The sequence below is a fragment of the Muscardinus avellanarius genome, assembly GCF_963383645.1.
Source record: "Muscardinus avellanarius genome assembly, chromosome: 3".
NCBI lineage: Eukaryota > Metazoa > Chordata > Mammalia > Rodentia > Gliridae > Muscardinus > Muscardinus avellanarius.
The window spans coordinates 39657818-39673571 of NC_137788.1; the positions used below are offsets into that span (position 1 = coordinate 39657818).

Genomic DNA, 15754 nt, shown 5'->3' on the forward strand with positions numbered 1-15754 from the left:
AGAGAGAGAGAGAGGAAGAAAGAAAGAATCTGGGCATGGTGGTGCAAGTTTGTAATCTCAGCATTCGGGAGGCTGAGACTGGAGGATCGTGGTTTGTGGACAGCCTCAGCTACTTAGTGAGGCCCTCTGCAACTCAGCAAGATCCTGATTCAAAATAAAGAATAAAAAATAGGGCTGGGGGTGTAGCTCGGAGGTAGAATGCTCCTGGGTTCCATCCCCAGTACTGGAAAAATAAAAGAAAAGAAAAGAAAAAGAAAAAGAAACAAACCCATTGTGGTGGGGCATGCTTGTAAACTCAGTACTTGAGAGGCTGAGACAGGAGGTTCACAGGTTCAAGGCAGCCTCAGCAATGTAGCTAGACTCTCAACCTAGGAGACCTTGTTTTAACACACACACACACACACACACACACACACACACACACACACACACAAATAAAAAGGTATGGGGGAATAACTCAAGGATACAGTGCCCTTGGGTATTGGTATTTCTACTGGTATAATTCCCAGTAGAAAGAAAAAATAAAAAAAGATAGAAAACATAGTGAAAAGACCTCACAACCTTTTGAGGACCTAACAATCCTGTACAGTAGGTTTTATAACCATCCCCTTTTTATAGCTAGGCACAGAATTAGAGTGGTCCAGACAAGCAGGAACCACTCTGGCACACTTTCCCCGTGACAGAGCCTTTTCCTGTAGTGTGTGTGGGGGACCTCACCTCCAGGGGCAGCAGTGGTGGTATTGCTGGATGGCCAAGGGCACAGGCTGAGTTTGAATCCCCACTCAGCCACCAGTGTGACCCACAGAAGTCACTTACCCCATCTTGTCCTCAGTAAAATGAGAGTAAAAACGCCTTTCTCATAGGGCTATTGGAAGAGAGATGAGACAGAGCACATGCAAAATCCTGTGAGAGAGGTCTAGGGGTGTGCGTGAGTGCGCGTGAGAGAGAGAGAGAGAGAGAGAGAGAGAGAGAGAGAGAGAGAGAGAGAGAGAGAGAGAGAGTGTGTGTGCCCGTGCGTGCTGGAGATTTACACCCTCCAGTGAGGGCACCAGGCCCCTCCTGGTCAGGCTTTCCTTCTGCTTGCCGAGTGTCAAATCCAGGAGCCCCCAGACCCAGCAGAGGGTGGGTGGTCCTGGGGAGGGCACTTTGCTGGGAATTGGCCGAGGAAAAGGACAAGTGATGGGCAGTCTGAACCACGAAGAGAGACCAGGAAAAGTGACCCGGGTGTCGGGGTTGGGGAAGAGGGCGGGGGCAACGATGCACACCCCCCACCCCCACACCCCCACACCCCGGCGAGGTGAGCGCCCTCGGTGCAGGGCCAGGGTCCTGGGAAGCGGGCGCCGCAGCGCCGCAGGTGCGTCCTCGGCGGGTCCAGGCGAGGCCGGTGCGAGCTGGCCGCGCCCCCCCTCCCCAGCGGCGGTGCGGATCCCGGCGATCCAGGCCGGGTTTTGCGGCGGAGCGGCGGGGCAGAGCTCGCCGACCGCTCCCCGCCGCCCGGGGCTGCGCTCGGCGGCTGGAGACCATGGTGCTGGACGCGCTGTGGCCCGCGCTGTGCGGCGCGCCCGGGGCGGCGCTGGCCTGCTGCCTCGTGGCGGCGGCCGTGGCCCTGCGCTGGACCCGGCGCCGGGCAGCGCGGGGCGCCGTGGCCCGGGCGCGGGGGAGGCAGCGAGCCGGCCTGCAGACCATGGACCAGGCGGCGCGGCGCTTCCGCCTGCAGGTGACCGCGGCCGGGCCGGGAGCCGAGGTGTCCGCTCGGCCGACCTCGCCCGCCGGGGGTCCCGCAGCCCCGAGCGCGGGGGGCGGGGGGAGCGCGCGTGCGGGGTCGGGGCGGGTCCCGGAGGGCCGCCGCCCCACTGGGTCAAAGGGAGCTCTGGATGGCCCGCGATGAAAACGCTCGGACGCTGGTGCGAGAACCCATGGGACGCTAGGGTTTCGGACTTTGGAATCGCGAAGTAAGGGCTCCGGTATCCGGAGACACCAGAGTTCAACTTCATTAATTTGTGCGCAAAGGTCGTAGGAGGGAGCAGAGACCTGATCAGACGCACCGGGAGGTATTGGCAAAGTCAGTCTAGAAAGAGTGCCTTCGCAGCTCCTACCCACCCAGATTGTGTCTGTAAACCCTGGCCAGCCCTCCCAAGAGTAGATGTGGTCCCAGCCTTTCCCGTGATCTGTCAACAAGCGTTATTTCCCGTGCGCAGCTTGTGGATTACCTCGGTACGGGGGTCGGAGGTAGGGAAGGCGACTGGGAGAGGAGAGGCAGCTAGAAAAGGGGCTTTCTCTCCAGGTGTCTGAAACACTGGCCCTGCTTGGAAGCCAAAGTGCTGAACTCTGGGAAATGTTCACGTGTGCTGTGGGTGTTGCGGGATCTCCCTGGCGCTGAGGACAGGGGGATCGGGAGAGTGTGGGTACTTAGGTAGGAGGCAGAGAGGGAATCATTGAAAATTGCAGGTGCTCAGCTACAGCAGAGCTGGAACTTGAACCTAGGTGCCCAGCAGGACTCTCCAGCTCACTTCAGTGGAGAGGAGAGAGATGGGGAGCCCCGGCCTTGGATGCTAGACCCAGGTTGTGTCTCTGAATGTGGGTGAAGTTGTCTGGCTGCAAATGTTTGCTTTTGCACCACACTATCCCTGAGGCCAGGGCATGTCGTGTGTGTGTGTGTGTGTGTGTGTGTGTGTGTGTGTGTGTAATTGAACCTAGGAGCATTCTACCTCTGAGCTACATCTACGACCCTATTTTTTACAATTTTTAATTTGGAAACAGGGCCTCACTAAGTAGCTGAGGCTGACGGTGAACCTGCAAATCCTCCTGTCTCAACCTCCCAAGTACTGGGATTTCAAGTGTGTGCCACCATGCCTGGTTCTCAGCCCTTATTTTTATTTTATTATTATTATTATTATTTTTTGAGGTACTGGGGATTGAACTCAGGGGACTGTTACCCCTAAGCTATGCCCCAGCCCTGATTTTTATTCTTTATTTGGAAACAGGGTCTCACTAAGTTGCAGAGGGCCTCACTAAATAGCTGAGGTTGGACCCAAACCTGCAATCCTCCTATCTCAGCCTCCAAGTACTGGGATTACAAGTGTGCACCACCATGCCTGGCTCCTTATTTTTAATATTTATTTATTTATGGTACTGGAGATGGAACCCAGGAACCTTCTACCTCTGGATTATACTCTCAGACCTATTTTCTATTTTATTTGGGAACAGTGTCTCACTAAGTTGCAGAGAGCCTCACTAAGTAGCTGAGACTTGATTCAAACCTGCGATCCTCCTGTCTCAGCCTCCCAAGTATTGGGACTGTAAGTGTGTACCTCCATGCCCATCCCAGCCTTTTTTTTTTTTTTTTTTTTTTGGTGGCACAGGGGATGGAACCCAGAGGCAATCTACCTCTGAGCTTCACCCCCAACCTTAATTTTTTTATTCTTTATTTTGAAACCAGGTCTCACTGAGTTGCAAAGGGCCTCACTAAGTAGCTGAGGCTGTCTGTGAACTGTCATCCTCCGGTCTCAGCCTCCTAAATGCTGAGATTACAAGCGTGTGCCACCATGTCCAGTTTAATCCCAGCCCTTTTTTAACATTTTTTTTTAAATTTTGAAACAGGGTCTTACTAAATTGAGGTCATCCTTAAACCTTTGATCCTCAGCCTCCCAAGACTGGGATCATAGGTGTGCATCACCATGCCCAGCTGCCATATCATTTATTTATTTATTTATTTATTTATTTAAGCGAAAATATATCAGGCAGGGTTTAGTGGTACACACTTGTAATCCCAGCATTGAGGAGGCTGAGACGGGAAGATTGTGGTTTGCGGGCAGCTTCAGCTACTTATTGAGGCCTTTACAACTCAGTGAGACCCTGTTTCAAAATAAAGAAAAAAAAATAGGGCTGGGGATGTAGCTCACAGGTAGGATGCTAGAATGCCCTTGGGTTTAATCCCTAGAACTGAAAGAAAAAACAAAAAAAGGAAAAAGGAAAATATGTCAGGTTCCAACTTCCACTTCATCAGTCAATTTTTAGGGTTCTCTCCTCCCAGATTGGTGGGGCCTGGATGTTCAGTCCAACTGGTCACCTTTACCTGAGTAGAATGTTCTTTTCTCGGAAATGCATTCATTAAAGTTACAAACACAGCAGGGCATTGTAGTGCGTGCCTACAATCACAGTAGTTGGAAGACTGAGAGGATTGCAGGTTCAAAACCAGCCTTGGCAACTTAGTCAGACCCTGTTTCCAAATAAAAAAATAAAATAGGGCTAGGGGTAGAATAGCTTGAAGGTAGAATGCCCCTGGGTTCAATTTCCGGTATTGCAAGAAAAAAAGTTACAAGCACACTGAGTCTTTTCCTTGAAGCTCGCTAATCAGGATTAGTGACAGAGCAACCAGAAAAGTGCAGTGAGCTGTGCAAACGGTCTGTCCTGCTGCCGTCAGGCTCCGTGCACTCGGTCCAGGCTTACCAACTGCCTTAGCTTTATCCAAAGGCTAAAGACACAAAAGTCACCTATAAAGACGAAGTTTTTAGAATCGCAGTAACTTCCCAGTGAGTACAAGTCCCACTTTCCCTGTTTCAGGCCCTTCCTTGCGTCCGAGTTCTGCCAGCTCCCTGCTCAGTGTGGGGACCAGGAATCTGCCCACAGTTCCTGCCCACAGGAAGTAGTTGCAGTCACAAGGAATCCCTCTGACTGGCAGGGCTGGGGGTGGCAGGTGATGAGTCTCCTTACATCTCAGCTCCCTGCATCAGCAGTGTTTTTCCTCTGGAGTTGCTGCTCTTCTTTTTTTTTTTTTTTTTTTTTTTTTTTTTAAGAACTGAATCTTCCAGTACAGAAATTTTGGCTCTGAAATACAAGAAGCTGTTTACATACTGTTCCTGAGCAGGAGACTTGGCCTCCAACACTAAAGCTTGGCTCTTTCAAGAGGGAAAATATATTTTCTGAGTTTCTAATGACTGGAAGTCAAAGGGTTCACCAGCTAGGAGACTCTGGTTTTGAGCAATCAGCAAAGATGTGTGTGTGTGTGTGTGTGTGTGTGTGTGTGTGTGTGTGTGTGAGAGAGAGAGAGAGAGAGAGTGTGTGTGTGTGTGTGTGTGTGTGTGTGTGTGTTACTGGGGATTGAACTTGAACTCAGGGGCATTCTGACTCTGACCTACACCCCTTGCACTATTTTATTGTTTATTTTGAAACAGGGTCTCACTAAGTTGCAGTGGGCTCTCTAAGTTGCTGAGGCTGAGAACTTGCAAACCTTTCTCAGCCTCCCAAGAACTAGTATTACAGGCATGCACCACCACCCAGGCTGGGTTGGGTTTTCTTACTTTTTTTTTTTTTTTTTTTTGTGTGTGTGTGTGTGTGGTACTGGGGATGGAACCCAGGGGCATTTACCTCTGAACTACACCCCCAGCCCTATTTTTTATTCTTTATTTTGAAACAGGGTCTCACTGAGTCTCAAAGGGCCTCACTAAGTAGTAGCTAGGGCTGTCCTCCAGTCTCAGCAGCCCAAATGCTGGGATTAGAAGTGTGCACCATGCATGCCCAACTTCCAGTCCTATTTTTTATTTTTTATTTTGAAACAAGGTCTCTCTGAGTTTTATTTTTTTTCCTTTTTTTTTTTTTTTGGTAGTACTGGGGATGGAACCCTTCTACCTCTGGGCTACACTCCCAGACCTATTTTATATTTTATTTGGAAACAGGGTCTCTTAAGCCACCTGGCTTCGAGCCTGTGCAATCCTCCTGTCTCCGCCTCCTAAGCGCGGGGATTACAAGCATGCACCGCTATACCAGGCGGTCTCTGAGTTTTAAAGGGCTGGGCTTGCTTGCTTGCTTTCTTCCTTCTCTTTCCTTCTTTTTCTTTTTTTTTTTTTTTTTTTTTTTTTTTTTTTTTTTCGGTACTGGGGATGGAACCCAGGGACATTCTACCTCCGAGCTACACCCCCAGTCCTATTTTTTATTCTTTATTTTGAAACAAGGTCTCACTGAGTTGCAAAGGGCTTCACTAAGTAGTAGCTGAGGCTGTCTTTTGAACCGCTATCCTCCTATCTCAGCCTTCCAAGTACTGGGATTACAAGCATGCGCTACCATGCCTGGCTCTGATTTTATTTATTATTGAAAACAGGATCTCACTAGGTTGACGAGAATCTCACTACTTGTTGAGGCTATCTTCGAACCTGTGATCCTCTTGTCTCAGCCTCCCAAGTACAGGGATTACAGGCATATATAACCACGCCCAGCCCAATTTTATTTCTTATTTGGAAACAGATAAGAAAAAAGAGACATTGAAACAGTGTCTCTTTTTTCCTCTTACTAAGTTGCAGAGGACCTCACTAAGTTGCTGAGGTGGCTTCAAACCTGCTATCCTCCTGAATGCCAATAATAGGCTGAAAGCCAATAATAGGCTTCCTAAGTACTGGGACCACAAGTATGTGCCAACACACCTCGCTATGGGGTGGGTGTAACCTTGAAATTGAGTCAGGGGTTGCAAAGGAGGCAAAAAAACAGCCAAGTTTTTGTGTGAGACCAGGCCTCTTTAATCAACTGGCTCCTTTGGGTGAGGTCTGCCAACCCTGGGGAAATCGGTCAGCAGAGTCATGGTCAACAGAGTCATGCTGCAGAGAGGAAGTGAGGGTATTTTTGTAGCTGTGGTCTATATAACCCGAACAATCAGTGGGGTTTAGATTTTTTTCTTTTTTTGAGCTGAGGTCTCATTATTGCCTAGGCTGATTTTCAACTTATGGATTCAAGTGATCCTTCAGCCTCTGCCGCCTGAGTGTCTGGGACTACTGGTGTGCAATAGCACACTGGCTAAGGGGTGGGGTCTTGATGAGTGTAGCTTTGTAGGCCTCTAGGTGTGGTAGTGGGGGAATTTCAGCTGAACTCAGCTCAACCTTGGGATCAGCTCCCCTTCTCATGCCTGAGGGGCCTTCCTGCTGGGCTCTGGGTTCCTGGATGAGGGAGATGGGACCTGAGGCTGTCTTAGAAGCCTTCCACGTGGGGCTTTCTCAGTCCAGCCCCCAATAGTAAGGGGGAATTGGGGCTTTCTCAGCCCAGCCCCCAATAGTAAGGGGCACCTGGAAGCGCAGGGACCAGGTAGCCCTGGGGCCTCAGCAGTATAGCACCCCAGTGGGTGCCGGATGAGGCCAGCAGTGGACCAATGAGGTGCTGTGGACCAAGCCATCACAGAATGGCTGATTTCTCCAGAGCAGTTCTAGAGGAAATTATGCAATCTAGAGAAAGCTGTGTTTTGGTAACTGTCAACCATGGGAGGCTTACCTCTAACAACCCTTTACCTGTTTACCCCACCTGCCCCCGAGTGAGTTTCCATAGCCTTTCTAGACTGAAAGCCAATAATAAGCTTTTTAAAAATTATTATCATTATTATTTTGGTATTGGGGATTGGACCTCTGAGTTACACCCCAGCCCTATTCTATTTTTATTTTGAAACAGGGTCTCACTAAGTTGCGGAGGGCCCTGCTAAATTGCTAAGGCTGGCTGAGAACCTGTGATCCTCCTGTCTCAGGCTCCCAAGTACTGGCATTACAAGTGTGTGCCACCATGCCATTCCCAGTTCTTATTTTTTAAAACAGTCTCTCTTGTCTCTCTGTCTTTTTCTCTCTCTCTTTTTAAAATTTTGAAGCAGTTTCTAAGTTGCTGAAAATCTTGCTAAGTTGCTGAGCCTGTCCTCAAACCTGTAATCCTCCTATCTCAGCCTCCCAAGTACTGGGATTACAGGCATATGCCATCACATCTGGTAGTAATAGGCCTTTGAGGCTGGGGGGGAGATGTCACAGGACTCGGTGCCCGCCTCTGCCTTTGCACCAGTAGTTTTGCTGCACCCTGAAAGCTTTTTCCATCTCATGTACCTGCTTAGCAGAGACCCACTGGTCCTACAAATGCCACTTCCTTCAACTGTATCCTGCCTGTGGCTCCATCTCCTGGCTTTCTCCAAGCCTACCTTGCACAGTACTTTGAAACAATTCAGTAGATGAGTGGAAGGGGAGTGTTGTTACTGTTGTTGACACTAGTACCAGCCATCTGGCCAGAAGGAGGAGACATGGTGAATAGATTAAAAGCAATAAAAACCTAGAGGGAAAAGAAAAGGGAACAATCCAGGAGGCCTGAAATGAGGACAATAGATGGTTCAGGAGAAAAAGAAGCAGTTGGAGGAGAGGCAGTGCTTAGAAGATAAGCATAATACCTCTCCCTTGAAACAGTTTCTATGCAGTGGCCCCATGGTTAGAGGTTACCAGGGCAAGCCCCTGCACTCTTCACATGAAATCAGTTTCTCCCCTGGTCACATCACAGATCAACCTCCTTGAGGTCAGACTTAGAGAGTGACTTAGTTGTCTGGTACTAGTTGAAGATTAAAAATAGCTCTGTCGGCTGGGCGTGGTGGTGCACACTTGGAATCCCCGCGCTTGGGAGGTGGAGACAGGAGGATCCCGCAGGTTTGAAGCCAGCCATGCTGGCTTAAGATTCCCTGTTTCCAAATAAAAATATAAATAATAGGTCTGGGACTGTAGCCTGGAGGTAAGAAGGGTTTCCAGGAACCCCAGTACCAACCAAAAAAAAAAAAAAAAGAAAAAGCTACGTTAGCCAGGTGTGGTGGCACACGCTTGTATCTCAGTACTTGAGAGGCTAAGACAGGAAGATTGCAGGTTGAAGGTTGAAGGACAGCCTCAGCAAATAGTGAGACCATAAACCTAGTGAGACCCTGTTTCAAAATAAAAATAAAAATGGGGGGGCATTGTATCTCAGAGATAGATTGCCCTGCATTGGATCCCCAGTATCACAAAAAAGAAAGAATGAAGAAAAAAAAAGGAACTGTGCTAAGTTGCTGAGGCTGTCCTTGGACCTATGATCCTCGTCTCAGCCTCCCAAATACTGGAATTACAGGTGTGTACCACCATGTCTGGATTATATACCTTTTATTTATTTTTAGTTTTTGTGGTGCTAGGGATTGAAGCCAGGGGCATTCTACCTCTGAGCTACACTCCAGCCCAATTTTTTATTCTTTATTTTGAAACAGGGTTTCACTGAGTTGCAGAGCCCTTTTTTCTTTTTTCTTTTTTTTTTTTTTTTTTGGGTCTGGGGATGGAACCCAGGGGCATTTGACCTCTGAGCTACATCCCCTGCCCTATTTTTTTATTCTTTATTTTGAAACAGGGTCTCACTAAGTTGCAGAGGGCCTCACTAAGTAGCTGAGGCTGTCCACGAAACATGATTCTCTGGTCTCAGCCTCCCAAATGCTGGGATTACAAGCGTGTGCCATCATGCCCGGCTTTTTTAAAAATGTAATTAATTAATTAATTTATTTTTGCGGCACTGGGGATGGAACCCAGAAGCATTCTACCTCTGAGCTACACCCCTAGCCCTATTTTTTATTATTTGTTTTTGAAGCAGTGTCTCACTGAGTTGCAAAGGGCCTAAGTAGCTGAGGCTGTCTGGGAACCACCAAAATCTTTCTGTCTCAGCCTTCCGAATGCTGGGATTACAAGTGTGTGCCACCACACCTGGCTATACCTTTTAAAAATATATCAACAGCTGGACGTAGTGGTGTACGCTTGTAATCTCAGTACTTGGGAGGTTGAGACAGAGGATCATGGCTTAGAAACAGCCTCAGCTACTTAGTGAGGCCCTCTGCAACTTAATGAGACCCTATTTCAAAAATAAAGAATAAAAAATAGGGCTGGGGTATAGCTTGGAGGTAGAATACCCCTGGGTTCTACCCAGGGGTGAAAGAGGAGGGACCCTGGGGTGGGGGCCTCACTTGGGTAGTGCTGGATGCAGGATTCTGATGCCATGGGATGGGTGAGGGTGTGGAAAAAGTCCAAGGCCTTTGGACAGGGAGTGGAAACCAGGAAGGCCTTCTCCTGGGTCAGAGAGGGAAGACAAAGGGCCTGGAGGAATCTCTAAGAGGCTGCCTTTCTCTTGCCTCTGGCTCCTTTCCATTCCTCAGAGCACAGCTGAAATATCTGCTCTTCAGCCAGGTCTGCCCAGCTCTGTTTCCAGGACCACATGCTGTTTCTTTGTTTCTCTGTTGTCCTGGTCTATCTACTACTTGGCTTGTTTACTTGTTTGGAAGTGGCTCTCTAAAAGCAGGGACTGTGTCTTGGTTACTTCTAAATTCATAGCTCTCACATGGTCTTTGGCACATAGTAGGTGCCCAGAATGTTTGTTGACTGACTAAAAGAATGAATAATAGCTGGACGTGGTGGTGTGCGCTTGTAATCCCAGCATTCGGGAGACTGAGACCGGAGGATCATGGTTCGCGGACAGCCTCAGCTACTTAGGAGGCCCTTCATAATTCAGTGAGACCTTGTTTCAAAAATAAAAAGACTAAAAACTAGGGCAGAGGGTGTAGCTTGGAGGTACAATGCCCCTGGGTTCCATCACTAGTACTGAAAAAAAAAAAAAAATAGAGGAAGCAGCGGAGAAACCAGGGAAGGTAATGTGTCCAGGTCTAGGAAGAACTGAAGAGAGTCAGATGTGTGGTCTCAATCTCTTCGACTGCTTCAGTGAGATGTGAAGTAAGATAAAGAGTCAAGTGTCTGTAGGCTGTGGCTACAAGGTCTCTGGTGACCTGGGGGGCAGAGGAAAGTGGGGTGAGCACTGGGACTCGGCCACTGGTTGGTCCAATACTCCCGAGGGGAAGCGGGCCTGCAAGGTTTGCAAGCAGGGGCTGACTCCAGAGACCTGGCGCCAGGGTAGTGGAGCCTAAGCAGTGCCCCCTCACCCGGTGCTGCTACTGGCCACGCCATCTTTATCCTCTCACTGAAAAAGAATTCTTCTGAATACCTCTCTGCTCCCCTCCCTACCTCCCTACCTCCCTACCTTTTTGCTCACTGCTGAATCCCCGTCCTGGGTGCAGAGCAGACACCTCACAGTCAGTGGAGTGGATGTAGAAAGCCTCCCTTGCAGGTGCAGCCTCCAGCCACTCGAAGGGCTCTTCTTGCCCTCCCCTGGGTTGGGTGATCAGGTGTCCCTGGACACAGTGGAAACAGAGCCGCCATTTACCTTTATGTGATCCCGGTGCTTGGGAGGCTGAGACAGGAAGATCACAGGTTTGAGATCAGTGTGCAGTAACTTAGCTAGACTCTGTTTGTTTGTTTGTTTGTTTATTTATTTATTTATTTATTTATTGCGGTACTGGGGATAAAACCCAGGGGTATTGTACCTCAGAGATACCCTCAATTCTATTGTTTTAGTCCTTTTTATTTTTTTTTGAAGCAAGGTCTCAAAAAGTTGTGAAGGGCCTCCCTAAGTAGCTGAGGCTGTCCACGAACCGCAATCCCCCGGGTTCAGCCTCCCAAATGCTGGGATTATAAGCCTGCGTCACCACGCCCAACTAGACTCTTTTAAAATAAAAATATAGATGGGTGTGGTGGCAGATGTTTGTAAGCTCAGTACTTGGGAGGCTGAGGCAGGAGGATCATAGGTTTGTGGTCAGCCTCAGTTACTTAGTGAGGCCCTCTGCAACTTAGGGAGACCTCGTTTCAAAGTAAAAGAATAAAAATCAAGCAGAGGGTGTACCTCGGAGGTAGAATGCCCTTGGGTTCCATCCCTAGCACCACAAAAAATAAAAATAAGAATATAATAAAAAGGGCTGTGGGTACAGCTTGGAGGTAGAATGCTCTAGGTTCAATCCCCCCCTACCAAAGAATGCTCTAGGTTCAATCCCTGCACACACACACACACACACACACACACACACACACACACGGCATGCTGGGTAACTTAGCAAGACTCTGTCTCAGACAAACAATCATCAGTGTGGTGCCTGGTGCTCAGGCAGCGTGATGGTCACCAGCCTGGCATGGGCCCCTCTGGGCCGCCCTAGTGGGCTTCTGGAGGAGATATCAGCACTGCCCAAGGGTGGCCAGGGCTTGTCCAGGGAGGGCCCGTCTTTGTTGTTAAAGCTGTGCGTGGGCATATCTGTTTCGGGTTGGCAAGTGGCAGTGGACCTGTGTTTGGGTACCTGGAAGAGGGAGACACACAGGGCTACAGGAGTCTGCTGGGGGCTTGGGGCCTTCAGGGAATGGGGAGCTGATTTCAGTTTGTTCCCCACAGAACCCGGACCTGGACTCAGAGGCACTGCTGGCCCTGCCCCTGGCCCAGCTGGTGCAGAAGTTACACAGTGGTGAGCTGTCCCCAGAGGCTGCTCTCTTCACCTATGTGGGAAAGGTACGTCTGTGAGCCCTTTGCTCCCTCCCCCTGGCTCTTGCTGCGGCTGTGGGGAAAAGCTGGCCTGGAGTTTTCTACTGAAGGCAGCAGTTGGACCGTAGTGCCAGGGACTACCAGGGAGGAAAGGAGCAGTGCTTCTCTCTCTCTCTCTCCCTCTCTCCCTCTCCCCCACCCTTCCCTTCCCCTCCCCCCCTCTCACACACACACACACACACACACACACTCACTCACACACACACTCACAGCACTGAACATGTTGTCTTAGCTAGAAATCTGGCTTTCAGCCCAGGCTTCCTCCACCCTCCTGCCTCCACACCATCAGTTACCAAGTCTGGTCTGTTCCTATCCTCTGTCTCTCTCCAGCCCCTCTCCAGGTCTCCATCCCCTTCATCCACCCTGTTCCTCCACATCTCCCTCCAGGAGCAGCAGCAGCTTCCTAGCCAGGTGCCCCCTCTGCTCCCCAGCACTTCAGGCCCTGATCTCTGCTGTCTGCAGCAGCGCCCTCATCCAGGCGGTCAGGAGCTCCGGCATCAGAGCCTGGCCTGCCCTGCATGGGCTCCTGTTCCCTCAGCTGCGCCCCTCTTGGGGCCACAGGGTCCCCTGGCTGAGCCTTCAGGACTCTGAGCAGGAGGCCCCCCACAGAGAGCCTCCCTGCCGGCAGACAGCCTTCTGGTAGCGCCTTTTCCTTTTCCCACGCCCACGGTGCTCTTTGGGGAGAGAGTGTCTCTTATGTGGCTTTGAACCTCACTGCCGAACACATTGTCTTTCACACAGAAAGCACTCCAGGAATGCATGCATAAAGAAAGAAAGACATATGTACACTGAGTGCGTGACACACATTGACTTGTGTGTGACAGTGTGACCGAGGAGCAGGTGGGCCCGGGTGTCAGGGTGAAGGCTGGGAGCGGGCGAGGGAGTGCTGGGCAGGTGTCACTGACAAAGGGGACACAGGGTCTCAGCAGATGGTGCCCCTTCCTTCCAGCGGGGGCCCTGCCCTTCCTGGTTCCCAGGAGAGAGCTTCTGGTTACAGATGATGAGCTCCGCCCTTCCTGCCTGGGGGTGTCCTGGGGACAGATGTTGCCTGTGGTGAGGGCTGCACCTGGCCCTGTCTGCCCCCGGTGCTCCACTCCCCAGCGCTGGAGCTGTGGTTGGAGGCTGCAGATGGACCTGCAAGGTCAGCGCTCAGTGTCCTTCCTTTCAGCCAAACACGCTCTCCTTCCTCACAGCCAGCTGCTCCTCCACGTGACTTGATCATCAGTCACAAGAGTCGCTGGAAAAGAGGAGGCTTGGCATGGGGCAAAGGACAGGGGGCTGGGGCCTCTGCACTGACCCTCAGCATCACCCGACATGGGTCTGCCCCCTGTGCCTCACTGGGGGTCATGGCTTGGAGGAGGGGGCGGTATTTTGTTCCCTTGAGTGTCTTGGTTGAACACGGGCCTAGGAGTTCCTTCTCTCTCTTCTCTCTCTCTCTCTCTTTGTGGTGTGTGTGTGTGTGTGTGTGTGTGTGTGTGTGTGTGTGTGTGTCTGTCTGTCTGTCTGTCTGTCTATCTGGTTGAAGGCTAGAGCTATCCAGGGTGAGTCTGGGGCCAGTGTCCCCAGCAAAGTGGGTGCTGGGAGCTAGGTCATCCTCTGTGCTCTGGGCCATGCTGCTGACTACCCTTTCCCTGGGTATTTTTTAAAAGGCCAATTTTTTAAAATTTTATTTATTTATTTTTGTGTGTGGTAGTGGGGATGGAACCCGGGGCATTCTACTTCCGAGCTACACCCCCCAGTCCTATTTTTTAGTCTTTATTTTGGAACAGGGTCTCATTAAGTTGCAGAGGACCTCACTAAGTAGCTGAGGCTGGCTGTGAACCTGTGATCCTCCTGTCTCAGCCTCCCAAGTACTGAAATTACAAGCATGCACCACTACACCTGGCTATATTTATTTTATTTAGCGGTACTGGGGATGGAACCCAGGGGCATTCTGCCTCCAAGCTGCACCCCAGCCCTATTTTTTTTTGTGTGTGTGTGTGGTACTTGGGGTGGAACTCAGGGGTTTTCTACCTCCGGGCTATACTCCCAGACCTATTTTATACTTTATTTGGAAACAGGGTCTCACTGAGTTGCTGAGAACCTCACTTAGTAGCTGAGGCTGGCTTCGAACCTGTGTGATCCTCCTGTCTCAGCCTCCCAAGTGTGGGGATTACAAGCGTGTGCCACCATGCCCGGCCCAGCCCTATTTTTTATTCTTTATTTTGAAACAGGGTCTCACTGAGTTGCAAAAGGCTTCACTAAGTAGCTGAGGCTGTCTGTGAACTGAGATCCTCCTTTCTCAGCCTCCCAAATGCTGGGATTACAAGCGTGCGCCACCATGCCTGGCTTTCCAATTTTAAATGAAGTACATTTTACCACAATTAAAATAAAAAGGCTAGCTTCACTCCATTTCTCCTCTCCTCAACAGGCCTGGGAGGTGAACAAAGGCATCAACTGTGTGACATCCTACCTGGCTGACTGTGAGGCTCAGCTGTCCCAGGCCCCACGGCAAGGCCTGCTCTATGGAGTCCCTGTGAGCCTCAAGGAGTGCTTCAGCTACAAGGTGCGCCCTGCCTGCACGTCAGGCCTTCACTCACGCTCTGTCCCTGCGGCTAGTTCTGTGTCCTGGCTCACTGGGGACCTCAGAGGACATACAGGGTGCAGAGGTCCTGAGAAGGGGTCACGGGTGTGCCTGGCCTTGGTACTAGGATGGTGGTGGCAGTAGAGCCCCGGCTGCATGTGACTCTGGCTCCTGCCTCATCTACCCTGCCCTGTTGGTGCCTTCCTTCCAGGGCTACGACTCAACGCTGGGCTTGAGCCTGAACGAGGGCACGCCGGCGGAGTGCGACAGCGTGGTGGTACGGGTGCTGAAGCTGCAGGGCGCTGTGCCCTTTGTGCACACCAACATCCCACAGTCCATGTACAGGTTAAGTCTTGGGAGTGGAGCCTTGGCAGGGTGAGGGGAGGTGGGCAGGGGTGCAGGTGCCTGCATGACCCAGGCCGACTCACCTCTGCTTCCTTCCAGCTATGACTGCAGTAACCCCCTCTTCGGCCAGACCCTGAACCCATGGAAGTCCTCCAAGAGTGCGGGTGGCTCCTCAGGGGGCGAGGGAGCCCTCATTGGGTCTGGAGGCTCCCCTCTGGGCTTAGGCACCGACATTGGAGGCAGCATCCGGTTCCCTTCTGCCTTCTGTGGAATCTGCGGCCTCAAGCCGACTGGGGGCCGCCTCAGGTACCATGTGCTTAGCGCCCTACTGGGGGTCTCTCCAGGCTCCAGGCTGACTCACTCCCCGAGGCTTTGCTGGGAGGAAGCATCACACCACTAGCCACGCATGATCCTAGTTTGTAGAGCTGGAGTTCAGAGCTGCCACGTGGGCTTGGGGGTGGCGAATGTGGCCATTTCCTATTTCCAACATCTTGTGTTTCTTATCCAGCAAGAGTGGCCTGAAGAGCTGTACCTATGGACAGGTGGCATGTGAGTCTGGTTCCCCTAGTCCCTGGAGGAGGGTGGGGGCTTCTTGGGGGATGGGGGAGGGACTGGCTGTGAGACTGGTTTGAATTCCCACCTCCTTATCTT

General features: G+C 50.9%; 1 protein-coding gene across 1 annotated transcript in view; it reads left to right on the forward strand.

Moving 5' to 3' along the window:
- Nucleotides 1-1522: 1522 nt before the first annotated feature.
- The window catches only part of FAAH (fatty acid amide hydrolase), a gene marked incomplete at both ends in the record, with an annotated part of 20079 nt that continues 5847 nt past the window's right edge, over nucleotides 1523-15754 (forward strand). Inside the window, 6 exons of the mRNA XM_080693079.1 lie at nucleotides 1523-1717; nucleotides 12049-12162; nucleotides 14606-14740; nucleotides 14970-15103; nucleotides 15203-15409; nucleotides 15612-15652. Of these exons, the coding sequence (XP_080549205.1) occupies nucleotides 1523-1717; nucleotides 12049-12162; nucleotides 14606-14740; nucleotides 14970-15103; nucleotides 15203-15409; nucleotides 15612-15652 (826 nt within the window). The remainder of the gene's footprint in view (nucleotides 1718-12048; nucleotides 12163-14605; nucleotides 14741-14969; nucleotides 15104-15202; nucleotides 15410-15611; nucleotides 15653-15754) is intronic.